At 45.3% G+C, this 15,150-nt stretch overlaps 2 protein-coding genes across 2 annotated transcripts in view; one reads left to right on the forward strand and one right to left on the reverse strand.

The window, feature by feature from the left end:
• Positions 1-15,150, reverse strand: part of LOC310794528 (NLR family CARD domain-containing protein 3-like) — a gene marked incomplete at its 5' end in the record, with an annotated part of 389,910 nt that overhangs the window by 92,748 nt on the left and 282,012 nt on the right. The gene's annotated exons all lie outside the window — the stretch shown is intronic.
• LOC310794428 (putative oxidoreductase YccK) lies at positions 3,560-9,128 on the forward strand (the record flags this gene model as incomplete). The annotated part of the gene is made up of 8 exons (XM_083656429.1): positions 3,560-3,652; positions 3,813-3,947; positions 4,553-4,653; positions 5,346-5,441; positions 5,726-5,873; positions 6,650-6,729; positions 7,206-7,299; positions 8,719-9,128. Exons 2-8 carry the CDS (start codon positions 3,836-3,838, stop codon positions 9,126-9,128), a joined length of 1,041 nt encoding a protein of 346 aa, XP_083512555.1. The 5' UTR covers positions 3,560-3,652; positions 3,813-3,835.

A 15,150-nucleotide genomic window follows, 5' to 3' on the forward strand; every position in this document is an offset into this window, starting at 1 on the left:
AAAGCAGTACATCTTCCTGAGTTGTTACTAAGGGATACACCATTACTTCCTGCTTACTTTACCATTAGTTCCCATGTTTGTGCCCCCTCAAGTGAAGCAGTACATCTTACTGAGTAGTTACTAAGGGATACACCATTACTTCCTGCTTACTTTACCATTAGTTCCCATGTTTGTGCCCCCTCAAGTGAAGCAGTACATCTTACTGAGTAGTTACTAAGGAATACACCATTACTTCCTGCTTACTTTACCATTAGTTCCCATGTTTGTGCCCCCTCAAGTGAAGCAGTACATCTTCCTGAGTTGTTCCTAAGGAATATACCATTACTTCCTGCTTACTTTACTAGTGAAGACGAATTTATTCAAGTATGCAAATTAAAAAAGTGTAGCTCCTCCCACTTTAGTAAAGTACCCTACCCCACTTAGGAGATCGAGGTACCCCACTAAAACCACGCCCCCGAGGCTCTACGACCTTCAGGGGCGGAGTTACCTTTTTTGGCTCCACCCACCCCCGCCGGAAGCCAGGGAAAGGGGGCGGAGCCTATTCTTTCACATTCGAACTCCTTGGGGGCGTGGCTACAGTTCTAGCCTACTTTGGATAGGCCACGCCCACCGGAAGTGCGATATGTAAACCCTACCAAAAAAAGTGTTTTTTTTACTAAGTGTTTGAGCCAAGAACTAGTGAAATATTAAAAAAAAAAAAATTTTAGGGAAGTAATCATTACTTACTGGTTCGTTAACATGGTAACTAATGGTCAGTTCTTAAGTAACTACCATTAAGGAACTACCTATCAACTACTCATTAACTAATCATTAACTATTCATGAACTAATGGTTCGTTCCTTACTCGTTCCTCAGTAACTACCCATTTTACTACCCTAAAAATTTTTTTTTTTTAATATTTCACTAGTTCTTGGCTCAAACACTTAGAGAAAAAAAAACACTACCAAAAAAAACACTTTTTTTGGTAGGGTTTACATATCGCACTTCCGGTGGGCGTGGCCTAACCAAAGTAGGCTAGAACTGTAGCCACGCCCCCAAGGAGTTCGAATGTGAAAGAATAGGCTCCGCCCCCTTTCCCTGGCTTCCGGCGGGGGTGGGTGGAGCCAAAAAAGGTAACTCCGCCCCTGAAGGTCGTAGAGCCTCGGGGGCGTGGTTTTAGTGGGGTACCTCGATCTCCTAAGTGGGGTAGGGTACTTTACTAAAGTGGGAGGAGCTACACTTTTTTAATTTGCATACTTGAATAAATTCGTCTTCACTAGTAAAGTAAGCAGGAAGTAATGGTATATTCCTTAGGAACAACTCAGGAAGATGTACTGCTTCACTTGAGGGGGCACAAACATGGGAACTAATGGTAAAGTAAGCAGGAAGTAATGGTGTATTCCTTAGTAACTACTCAGTAAGATGTACTGCTTCACTTGAGGGGGCACAAACATGGGAACTAATGGTAAAGTAAGCAGGAAGTAATGGTGTATCCCTTAGTAACTACTCAGTAAGATGTACTGCTTCACTTGAGGGGGCACAAACATGGGAACTAATGGTAAAGTAAGCAGGAAGTAATGGTGTATCCCTTAGTAACAACTCAGGAAGATGTACTGCTTTACTTGAGGGGGCACAAACATGTTAAGTAATGGTAAAGTAAGCAGGAAGTAATGGTGTATTCCTTAGTAACTACTCAGTAAGATGTACTGCTTCACTTGAGGGGGCACAAACATGGGAACTAATGGTAAAGTAAGCAGGAAGTAATGATGCACTAACATGGTAAGTAATGGTAAGGTAATCATGAAGTAACGATGAGTACTCATGAACAACTGGTAAGTATTTGGTGGAGTCATGCTCACGAACATGGTAACTAATAGTCAGTTCTTAAGGAACTACCTGTTCATGAACTAGTGAAATATTAAAAAAAAAAAATTTTAGGGAAGTAATCATTACTTACTGGTTCGTTAACATGGTAACTAATGGTCAGTTCTTTAGTAACTACCATGGGAACTAATGGTCAGTTCTTAAGTAACTACCATTAAGGATCTTTAAGGAACTACCCATTAACTATTAATGAACTAGTGAATGAAAACAAATGAAAAAAAAATTAGGGAAGTAATCATTACTTACTGGTTCGTTAACATGGTAACTAATGGTCCGTTCTTTAGTAACTACCATGGGAACTAATGGTCAGTTCTTAAGTAACTACCATTAAGGATCTTTAAGGAACTACCCATTACCTATTAATGAACTAGTGAATGAAAACATAAAAAAAAAAAATTAGGGAAGTAATCATTACTTACTGGTTCGTTAACATGGTAACTAATGGTCAGTTCTTAAGTAACTACCATTAAGGAACTACCTATCAACTACTCATTAACTAATCATTAACTATTCATGAACTAATGGTTCGTTCCTTACTCGTTCCTCAGTAACTACCCATTTTTTGTGTTACAGTATTATGAAGTGTTACCAGTTGTGCCAAACAAACATAATATCCCAGCAAACATCGTCTTGACCGCGACATCACCAGACGATAGAATTGTGGTTTGGCATCTACCATCTAAGTCTGACGTTCTCTCCACATTCCTCCAAAGTAACGTTTAGACTGTCACTTCAAAACAAAAAATATTGACCTCATATTGCTTTGAAAACACCACATGTAGGTGTCTTTTGTGTTTTTGTTGAATAAAATTACATTTGATTGACAATTTACCTGTTAACTTCCTGAATCCTGTATTGTCCCATTTCTCTTGCCGTAACTAAACGCAGTGTTGTGGGTTTTGGATGTGCTATGCTGTCTGCTAAAGTCACGTTGGTTATATTATCGTAAATGATATAAATATACATGTCTCATCGCTGGTTGAAATCATGAAACAGAATTAGCGAGGCAGCTATAGCCTATCAACGCAACTTCCAGTCGGGACCGTCAAAATGCTAAGTGCTCAATGTTAAGTATCTCTATATATGACCAAATCCGTAGCATTTGTAACTAATTCGGTGGCCTAATGGATAAGACACATGACTGCGAAGCGGGCGCTGCAGGATCGAATCCCGCATGAGGTGCGATCTTTTGTCTATCAAAAATCGTTGAATCTGGACACGTTGTGGGGAAGTAGAGGAATTACGTCGCTAAGATTTCCATTCAGAATATATAATTAGACCCTGACTAGATGTAGTGGTTTGACGTGCAGCAGACGGTCGTTATACGTGAAAATGTTTGCTGGGATGTCAAAAACTATAGGCCTACATCACATCGCTTTGACATTCTGAGTGAGAGCAGAAGTAGCTCAAGAGTTTGATGTAGGCTATAATATATGTCTTGTTAAAGTTGTGAACTGTCGCAGTTTTTAAAATGTAAACAGAGTTGGTCGGCTAGACAAGACATCAGACATCAGCGCTGGAATTGCCAGTTGCCGTGTTTTGCTCTGACGTGAGCCTTGTTCGACCAATCACAGCTGACAGATCGGGTTGTGTTCCTAAAGAGAAGTGACAGCTGTTGTCCAGCAGAGGGCACGCGAGGACAGGACACCCGAGTGTTTACTTCAGGGACGTCATATCAAGATGTGTGGCTCTTGTAAAACGCCCTTACGCAAAGTGTTTTGTAACAGTTGTGTTGCAGTGAGTAGCGTTACGTGTAAACTACCCTTTAAGTATAAATTCGGAGCGCGAAGTAAGTGCATTTTAATCATTTACATATTTTTACAATGTTGTATTGTATGAGGAATAACTGTGTGCGACACTGACACTCCATGCATGTCTTGTTCTACTTTATGAACCAGTAAACGTGCTGCTCTTGGACATCTAGACGTCTGTTGTTATTATTGTTGCAGGCAGGCAGGCAGGCAGCAGCAGTATGTCCGCGGTGCCCACAGTCAGACTGGCCGGTGGTCTGGAGATCTGCCGGGTGCTGAACGGCATGTGGCAGGTGTCCGGGGGGCACGGAGCGGTGGACGAGGCCAGAGCAGGTGACACAACACACAGGACTTTACCCCCGGGCTCCGGGGTCCATATCATATCATCATGGACATGAGACTGACAGAGGTGTCGTCAAGACAGAATGACAGGGCCCGGGGAGACAATGTGGAAGTTAAGGAATCACTTTACAGGAACATAGCAGAATGTGCTGTGCTTTTTGGACATATTTACAGCATTAGATGCTTAGTTTTCATGGTTTCATACACTGTATATTGATAATGCCTTTCAGGTGTTGTCACTGGCAGTGTGTAACCAGTGACAACACAGTCCTGAAGGGGGGCCATCATGGCCACTTCACATCCAGTGATCCAATTAAGCAACATTACAGCAGGAAGGAAAAGCATTCCACATTGATATTGGAATTTTATATCACGGGCAACGCATTGTGGGAATCCGCTAGGTTCATTATGTCTGTTTGTAGGCTACAGTACACACAGGATACAAGCACACATATTTGAAAGTTATAGTTTTCTGTGAAACTAGATGAATCTCCCTGATGTAATCTCCCTGATGTGGTCTCTCTCTCTCTCTCTCTTTCTCTGTCTGTCTGTCTCTCTCTCTCTCTCTCTCTCTCTCTCTCTCTCTCTCTCTCCAGTTGAAGCCATGCAGGCCTATGTAGATGCTGGCCTGACCACATTTGACATGGCAGACCATTATGGGCCTGCAGAGGAGATATTTGGACAATTCAACAGCCAGGTATATACACACACACACACACACACACACACACACACACACACACACACACACACACACACACACAGACTCTCTCATTTGATTTTGCACAAGCTTTAACTGAAAAAGTGTATTGAAAAACATATTGTACCATAGTCAATTATACATTCACATTTTAGATATTAAATTTATTGACGTATTGATTGATTGCTTGACTTACCCAGGGAGTCAAGGACATACAAAAATGGCAGAATAAGTTTAAATCTCATATCAAGATTACAAATTGAATAGTGCAAACCTCTGCCAATGCTGAACAATTCTCCTACTTGTTGTTATACCCAAATACATCATTTCTATCACTTATATTTCAAGTTTAATTGATTTCTTTGCCCGGCATTTGGAATCACTTCTTTATCTCATCGTCATAGTGACTACAAAAATGATAAATGTCTAATGGTGGAAATTCCAGATACGGATCATCAGACAAATCAAATAAATTCTTCCTTGGCCCAAGGTCGATCTGTCCACCATTTTTCATGGAAATCTATTCATACATTTTTAGACATCCTGCTGAAATACATGTAAAGGCAAACTAACGAACAAACAGCGGCAAAACCTTCTTGGTGGCTGTCAAAATAAAGTGCAACGGCCAGAAACGAGCCAATGTCATTCAAAGTCTTTCTAATTTGTACTAGTCCTTGTCTGATCCATAGCTGAAGTCCAAATCCTCTGGGAGTCCCACCCCGGCTCTGCAGGGACTGACCAAATGGGTGCCAAGAGCAGGTGGATGGCTTCCGATGGATCGCAAGGTGAGCTGGGGAGAAATAGGTTTTAACCCCGTCATGTTTTACAGTGGACATATTTCCATCCACTAGAGCAGTGTGTGTCTTTTTAAAGATGACCTCCCTCATCTGAGTCTTATGACTGAAGGAGGCTCTACTCACTACACCACCTTCTTAAATCAAATCATTTCATTTCTCAGAAGCTTCAAAGTGTTTTGTGGACGTCTGACTGAAGGTTTTATTTTGAAAGCTTTAATTGAGCTTGAAGTTTGAACCGTGCAGCAGGCCTTGAAGCGTCCCTCTGTGCTCAGGTGGTGGAGACGGCTGTGCGGCGCTCCATGGCTCGCATGCAGGTGGACAGTCTGGACTGTCTTCAGTTCCACTGGTGGAAGTATGGAGACAAGAGATACCTGGACGTTCTGGGACACCTGTCTGACCTGCAGCAGGAGGGACTCATACGTATGTTTACTGCACTGAACACACACACACGCACACACACACACACACACACACACACACACACACACACACTTAAACAAAAGAGAGACAAAAGATAGCGCAACACCTTTCTGACCTGGGTCTCTCTATGGACATATTCTTCAGTGTTCATGTAGGTTTGGTCATACATGCATTTGGATGTTTACAATGTAAACACACATGTATACATGTTGTATTCTGCTTACATGTGTATCTTTTCTGTGTTTGTATTTTGTACACCTGTGTTGTCCTGTATACATGCATACATGCATACACACACACACACACACACACACACACACACACACACACACACAACTGGGATGAACCCTCCCCTGCTCTACTCTGCTCTCCCATTGGAGGCATCGGTTTCAGTGGCAGCCGGATGTCAGAAGCTCTGTCATTGGCTCCGACCATGTCAATCAGAGCGGCTTCTGCTCCCTCCTCCCTGTGTGTCGCTGTAAATAGTCCCCTGCCGCCTCAGTGAAAACAACAACGCTAACTAGCTAGCAAGCTAATGGCAGAAACCTACACGCTAGCTCGTTGCTACACGCTGAAAACGGCAAGTTGGATTGTTTGAAATCCAACTTGGCGCCGCCCATCGCAATCCCACTATGGAGACCTGCGGCGCCAGACTCCTCGGACGGAAGGGAGAGGAGGCTGGCCAGCGAGACTAATGGCTAAAGTGACCTGTTCTATGATCCCAGATCAGTGTTTTTATTGAGACTTTTCCATCTTCCATCTGGTTCCTGTGTCAGGAGAGCTGGCCCTCACCAACTTTGACACTCAGAGACTGGAGGAGATCACCAGCAGAGGCATCCGCATCTCTAGCAACCAGGTACCACTACCTTCAGGCCGTATACCTCCTTTAGACACTATAATAGACTAACTACTATAGACTCCATCTCTGTCTGTCGGTCTGTCTCTCATTCTCTCACTAACACACATATGACTGTATATATGGACCGTGTACATGTCTGTGTCTGTCCTGCAGGTCCAGTACTCATGACTGTATCTGTCCTGCAGGTCCAGTACTCATGACTGTGTCTGTCCTGCAGGTCCAGTACTCATGTCTGTGTCTGTCCTGCAGGTCCAGTACTCATGACTGTATCTGTCCTGCAGGTCCAGTACTCATGTCTGTGTCTGTCCTGCAGGTCCAGTACTCATGTCTGTGTCTGTCCTGCAGGTCCAGTACTCATGTCTGTGTCTGTCCTGCAGGTCCAGTACTCATGACTGTATCTGTCCTGCAGGTCCAGTACTCATGTCTGTGTCTGTCCTGCAGGTCCAGTACTCATGTCTGTGTCTGTCCTGCAGGTCCAGTACTCCCTGATCGACCAGCGACCAGCAGCGAGGATGGAGGAATTCTGTCTGGCAAACAACATCCAGCTCCTGACCTACGGCACTCTGGGTTAGATACACTCTGGGTTAGACAAACTCTGGGTTAGATACACTCTGGGTTAGATACACTCTGGGTTAGTTACTCTGGGTTAGATACACTCTGGGTTAGATACACTCTGGGTTAGACACACTCTGGGTTAGATACTCTGGGTTAGCTACACTCTGGGTTAGATACACTCTGGGTTAGATACTCTGGGTTAGCTACACTCTGGGTTAGATACACTCTGGGTTAGATACACTCTGGGTTAGTTACTCTGGGTTAGATACACTCTGGGTTAGATACACTCTGGGTTAGACACACTCTGGGTTAGATACACTCTGGGTTAGTTACTCTGGGTTAGATACACTCAACTCTGGGTTAGATGCACTCTGGGTTAGATACACTCTGGGTTAGATACACTCTGGGTTAGATACTCTGGGTTAGATACACTCTGGGTTAGATACACTCTGGGTTAGATACACTCTGGGTTAGATACACTCTGGGTTAGATACACTCTGGGTTAGATACTCTGGGTTAGATACACTCTGGGTTAGATACACTCTGGGTTAGATACTCTCTGGGTTAGACACACTCTGGGTTAGATACACTCTGGGTTAGATACACTCTGGGTTAGATACACTCTGGGTTAGATACACTCTGGGTTAGTTACTCTGGGTTAGATACTCTCTGGGTTAGATACACTCTGGGTTAGATACTCTGGGTTAGATACACTCTGGGTTAGATACACTCTGGGTTAGATACACTCTAGGTTAGATACTCTGGGTTAGATACACTCTGGGTTAGATACACTCTGGGTTAGATACACTCTGGGTTAGTTACTCTGGGTTAGATACTCTCTGGGTTAGATACACTCTGGGTTAGATACTCTGGGTTAGATACACTCTGGGTTAGATACACTCTGGGTTAGATACTCTGGGTTAGATACAGCACATTGACTTCAAGCCAATCATATTTGACCCTACTATATTTACCCATCGGTTGTATTACTCATATTAAACACATACGTGTCACTCAAGTGGAACAATTACAAGGAAGAAGTTGATTTGATGTTTTATGATGTAAAAGCAGTGAGCATATGAACTATCCTGCTGGGTTATAGTTATCCTGCTGGGTTATAGTTATCCTGCTGGGTTATAGTTAGGGTTAGTGGGGTAAAGAAGTAAAATGGCGGGTTTCTAAGATGGAGTCGCTCCAAGTGACGACATATCCCGTCTCCGTGCCCCCCCCCTCCCTCCCGTCATCTTCACTCCTTCACTCTGTCTCTCCATTTTTTTGAACCCCGCCCTCTCTCTCCCTGCCCTCTCCCCTCTCCTCCCCCTCCTCCCCCTCTCTCCCTCTCTCTCACCTCTCCTCCCCCTCTCTCCCTCTTCTCTCCTCCCCCTCTCTCCCTCTCTCTCCCTGCCCTCTCCTCGCCCTCTCTCCTCTCAGCTGGAGGTCTGCTGTCAGAGCGTTATCTGGGGAAGGCGGAGCCTAAGTCAGAGGCGGAGCTGGACACCTCCTCGCTCTCCAAGTACAAGAAGATGATCGACGCGTGGGGCGGCTGGAGCCTCTTCCAGGAGCTCCTCGTCGCCCTGGAGACGGTCGCCAAGCGACGCGGCTGCTCGATGGCGTCCGTGGCGACGCGCTGCATCCTGGACCGCCCGGCGGTGGGCGGGGTTATCGTGGGCTGTCGCCTGGGGGTGGCGGGGGCGGGGCAACACATCGCCGACAGCCTGCGCAGCTGCAGCCCCGAGCTCCGGCTGACGGAGGACGACCTGGCCGCCCTGCAGGCCGTGACGCGGCGCTCCAGCGACCTGATGGCGCTCATCGGGGACTGTGGGGACGAGTACAGGCGCTAAACAGTGAGGAAGAGGGGGCGGGGCTTACTGAATGTGGCAGAAAGAGGGAGGAGGAGGAGAACGAGAGGAAGGTGGAGAGGGAGGAGGAGGAGAACGAGAGGAAGGTGGAGAGAGAGGCAGTGCGTCTTGCTTGACGCTGTAGTGGAAAAAACATGGGGAAAAACTACACAGTCGATGATGCCTATGCTCCATTCTTTTACTTGGAATTTGTCCCACATGTTGTGTTTGTCAATTTAGATTCAAATCAGTTTCCACCACACACAAGCTAGAGCTGCTCTGTGCTACATCATAACATAAGACAAATTGCCAAAAATTATGATTAATACTTTTTAACTTGTTTCTAAAGATCATCTGCTACACGGTGTAGTTATCTTACCGACTAAATAACAGATGCAGTAAAACATGTTGATGCAGCCTCTCCTATAGCTCATGCTTGCTCTGCTTCAGTCTGTCTTCATGTGTGTCTGCACTGACACAAGCAAACGTCTTCGCTGTCAAAATGTGTTTTTTAGTTCGAGAAAATTCAAAGAAAACATTCAAACAACTATTAGTTTGTGAATGAATCTCCTCAATTCTCAAATATTGTATTCTATATTGTGTGTACAATATGCAAACGCTACAGTACAGTATTACAGTATTTGCAATACAGTCATTTCCTAAGCCTAATTTCCTTCTATTGTTTTTGTTGAATTACATATTCTTGGTATTTTCAAACCTTTTACCATTTTATTTATTTGTTTAAATAAAGTTTGTGCTTTTATCTGATTTTTATTGTCTCATTGGCTTTTTATCATTTTTATCATCTTTCTATTGTCTTTTTACGTCTTATCTTAACTATCTCTTAATTCGATCTTTTATTCTTCTTTTACAGTTTATTTTGGTTTTCATCCTACTGTATTTTCAATGAATAATTTCCGAGTATTCTGCTTTTATTTTGTCAGTCAAAGCACTTTGTGAAATCTGTTATTAAAGGTGCTATATAAATATAGTTATTATTCATATTATTATTAATTATTATTATTATTCATTCTAATCTTGAGCTTGATGGCATGAGACAATTAAGTTGATATTCCTTTGTGTCTGTGAACCCGGCTCTGTGTGTGTGTGTGTGTGTGTGTGTGTGTCTGTGTGTGTGTGTCTGTGTGTGTGTGTGTGTGTGTGTCGGGGGGCGGGGGCTCAGTGAAGGGGAAGGAGTTGTCAGCCCTGTAGCACTGTCTGGCCTGACAGATGATATGAGAACACCACGAAATATACATTAGACACTAATCCATAAACACACATATGAAGACACACACAACACACAATCTGTCGTTTTTGCTCTCTCTCTCACACACACATACACACACACTCTCTCTCTCTCACACACACACACACATACACACACTCTCTCACACACCCAGCTGACGCTCAGAAAGCAGACAGACTCCTGCTGCGCTATAGGACCGTGGTCAACGTCAAACACATCCAAAGACATCACATCAAACCTCCTGCATCATGTGACCCCCGGGCCAGCTGGGGTTCAGCACAGCGGAGACAAAGGGCTGTGGTGATACAGTCAGGGACAAAGAGGATCCTGTACTGTATATGGTGACTCTCACTATATAGCATTCATACAAAGTCACACTTCAGAATGGTCACCTGCTTTTGACTGGCACGTGTATGTTCATTGCTGCAATTATTAATCTATTTCATACACTTTTCAATAAGAGACTTTTTTATATAACTATGTCTTAAAGCTGAATTGTATGTGAAGCGACGTTCATCAGATCCATGCAGAACATCAGAGGGGAAGGAAAAGTGAACAGCATGCTAACCTGTGCTAACATGCTAACCTGTGCTGTGACTGAACCCTGGATAGAGCCACAAATCGTCAAGTTCCATCACAGAAAATATCAGATGTAGAAATATAGTGGGTTAAATAGGCGACTATGACAGATGAGTTACTTGGTTATAGGGCTGTATAGAGCAATATTGATATCAGGATAATCATAGAAAAGTGTTCTAGCTATATGATATATGACAATATCTGCTGAGCCTGTTGACATGAAACCTCCAATGTTTTAACTTGAAATGTTCAGACTTGGGCTGATGAAACCAGTTTAAAACGGCTTTTGATCAACTGAAAGAGACAAGAAGGTGGCCAACCTAACATCAACGCTGTTTTTCTGAAAAGTTGACATTTTGGAGATATGAGGCTTTCACACCACAGCGACAACATGCAAAATCACACAATAATCACATTGATCTTCAAATCAAATGCTGTAATTTCCAAACAAGTTTCCCTCTCACCTACACACACACACACACACACACACACACACACACACACACACACACACACACACACACACACACACACACACACACACACACACACACACACACACACACACACACACACACACACACACACACGATCTTGATTTCATATGCGTGGTGCATGGTGTTTGGTTTACCTTCAGCACTGAATTAATTCAGGCTGTGGTAGATAGGTAGGTGTGTGTGTGTGTGTGTGTGTGTGTGTGTGTGTGTGCACGTGTGTTTGTGGGCCGTGGGGGAAAACGAGAGGATGTCCCCCACGCTGACCACCCATTGACCATGACGAGACACCGCCTGGACGTATTGGAGGAGAGAGAGAGCCGGACTGACCAATGGAGACGCCGCAGTGGGAGCCGCAGAGGTTGACGTTGCTCTCGGAGATGGCGGCCATGCGGAGCTGGTCGTACGCCCGCGTGAAGAAGGTGGCGAAGGTGCTGGCGAACACCACGTTCCGATCCCGCGTGGCACAGCCTATCGCCACGCTCACCTGGAGGAGAGAGAGAGGGAGGGAGGGAGGGGGAGGAGAGGAGGAGAAGGAGGAGAGGAGAGGAGAGGAGGGGAGGAGAGGGAAGGAGAGGAGAGGAGAGGAGATGAGGAGAGAGAAGATTCACCTCACTCTTGAATTATAGATCAACTCCCCTTGTGTTGCTATCAACTTAACTTAACCCATTGATACCTGATGCAAAGCAGACATTTTTTCGGGTGGCCATATTTTCAAAGCGGAAATTCTTTCGGGTTACGCGGTTCACGGTCTTAAAGGGACACACACACAAATGAGGGATATACATGCAAATGCTGCATCAGGTATCAATGGGTTAACTTTACTTTACTTTACTTGTATGTTTAGTAGTGCTTAATGTTTTGGAGACTGGCAGCCATATTCCTCTACTGTTGTTGGTTGCTGAGTAAAGGACTAGTTCACTGCTCTTTCTTACCATGTTCTGCTCTGCGATGAAGCACTCCACGTAGCGGTTGGGGTGCTCGTTCTTGAAGAGCTCGGTGAAGGTGGAGTTCTTGGTGTCTCCGTCCAGAGCCACCACATGCTCGTTGGAGCGGCCTAGCTTGGCCAGCGCCATGCCGTACGCCTTCCTGGTAGCAATCTGTTTGCAGATCAGAACAGACAGACAGAAAGACAGAGAGAGACAGATAGAGAGAGAGACAGACAGAGAGACAGACAGAGAGACAGACAGAGAGAGACAGAACGACAGAGAGACAGACAGACAGAAAGACAGAGAAACAGTCAGACAGTCAACTTGCTACACCGATTCACAATCCACAGGTAATACAGTCAGATTGTTTGTTGATATATTCTAGATACCCCAGCTATTCATAGTAATCTACTTATAAAGTGAACGCCATCAGACTACTATTAACCTGTTTTCTACCCAATTGTACTTTAATTCCCCCTCCTGTCCTGGTTGTTGCTCCACCCCCTCTGCCGATCAGGTGAGAGCCGCAGTAGACGAGCACATACTACCTCTGATACATGTTGTGACGGTTTGACTTTCAGACTTATCCTTCCTTCTTTATTCTGTATTTTTTTGTTAGGGGTGCCAGCCAGGTCTCTCTCCTAGCATTTAAGAGTTAAGTCAGGGTTGTGTCATTCATAGTCTTACCAAACCTCACAAAGGTGCACACAAAACAACATGTACACCCTGCACATTGAATGAACAAAGTTCAACCCAGCAAGAACAAATACATTAAATGCAAACATTAAATGCAAACACAGAAACACTCCAATAATTTCAGACCACACCCAACAAACTCAGTTTCAGTATATATATTGTGCAAGAAAATAGTTTCAGGGAAAAGTTCATTTCAGGTCCATATCCCTCAGTTCACACAGGTAATCCAGTCCAGGATTTACACCCGACCCATCCAGTCAGTTCAATGGTTCATAGTGCCACAAAAAGTAATCCATTCCATTTACAGGTTTTCTTTTCACAGGTTATGTGCTCCCAGCAAAAAAGCCCTGGTGAAACAAGGAAATTACATTCAGTGCAATTCAATTCAGTTCAGCTTTTAAATACAACCCAAAACAAAGAATCCACAAAACCCTGTCAAGTAAGAATAGCTTTTCTCACTTACAGTCTGTCAGTCAGTCAGTCCGCGAATCCCGAACGGGTTTTGCTGCTGCGGGTGGGTGAGTGACGCTGGCTTCAGTGGCTTGAGTAAACAGCGAGACAGCTGAAAGGAGAGCATCCGAGCAGAGAGGCAATGGAGCGATCTGAGAGAAAACAAGAGTTTGTTGAAGGCACGGAGGACGGCTTCAGTGGCAGGTGGATAAACAGTGTGACCAGGTTTACTTTAAACAACCTTACTTTTTGTTTGCTGTCCCATCTGAGCGTGCTGCTCCGGCGGCGACGCACCTCTCGCTTTTTCCTCCTTCCTTCTCTCAGAAGAAAAACTGAATGAACATATGCGGAAGGGAGTTGAATAATGGCGCGAACGGGAACGAATCTATAATACATCCATGGAACGAATCCGTAAGTAGATGGGTGTATCCGGGGGTGTGTCTGTATCGTTGTGAAACGTATGGTCCGGGGACAAGTCTAGGTTGTCACATTGTGCAGCGTCGCCAGTCGCTTCTTTTCACTTGACAGCGAGGAGTTTCACCGGCCAGATCACACTATTGCCCCCCCCAGTTCCTCTCGCCCCCGAACAGGCGCCCCGACCGACCAGAGGAGGCGCTAGTGCAGCGACCAGGACATATACCCCTAAGTGCCTAGCACAGAGGCTTGAGGTAAAACAAATAAAATAGTAATAATCAAGTCCGCACACACCCAGCATCGGGCTCTGCGCAGTGCGTGGGCTCTCCTGCACTTGCTAACTGAAGAGTGGATGTACGTGCTCTACTTTTATTTGAGCAAGGGGTTTGAACCTGCAACCCTCGTGTTGGGCAGGCAGGGAATCTACCGCTACACTACCCGGGTGCCCCCAGCTTCCACATTTGAGAGTGATCAAATACTTTCAACCCCATAAATCACACAGTGTAAACGAATGATTGGGGACACAGCTTTAATGAAGACATCCCAGCTTGGCTGTATGACTTGACTTTCAAACACACCTTGTCTCCAGTCTTGTAGCTGGGTGCGCTTGGCATGCGCATGTTGCGGAGGTTGACGGGCGGGGCGTCGTCGTTGGGCGGGGCCGGGTAGAGGCGCTTGCTGCTGCTGCTGATGACGGTACGTGCACATCTACAATGGCAAATTCGCTTTTCCGCTGTGTCGCAGCGTTTTGTGGGCGTGCAAACCAGCTTCCAGCTTGGAGCTGTAGCCTGTAGAAACGTTGTACACAGGAGGGTGGGGGGAGGAAATGTGTAGGAAGAGCTGTCATTGGGTAGCTTCAACGAAAGGTCCCGCCCTAGTCCCGCCCCGCGAGCGTGAAGCCACCTCTAGTCTGCGACTGACGGTACGTGCACATCTACAATGGCAAATTCGCTTTTCCGCTGTGTCGCAGCGTTTTGTGGGCGTGGAAACCAGCTTCCAGCTTGGAGCTGTAGCCTGTAGAAACGTTCTCAGGTCGAGCTACACAGGAGGGTGGGGGGAGGAAATGTGTAGGAAGAGCTGTCATTAGGTAGCTTCAACGAAAGGTCCCGCCCTAGTCCCGCCCCGCGAGCGTGAAGCCGCTCGGAGACAAGCCGCCTCTAGTCTGCGACGGTGAAACGCTGTGGGCGGTTCCAGCGGCAGGGGGCGCGAGGCAA

This window comes from Poromitra crassiceps, assembly GCF_964638095.1.
Source record: "Poromitra crassiceps genome assembly, chromosome: 20".
NCBI lineage: Eukaryota > Metazoa > Chordata > Actinopteri > Beryciformes > Melamphaidae > Poromitra > Poromitra crassiceps.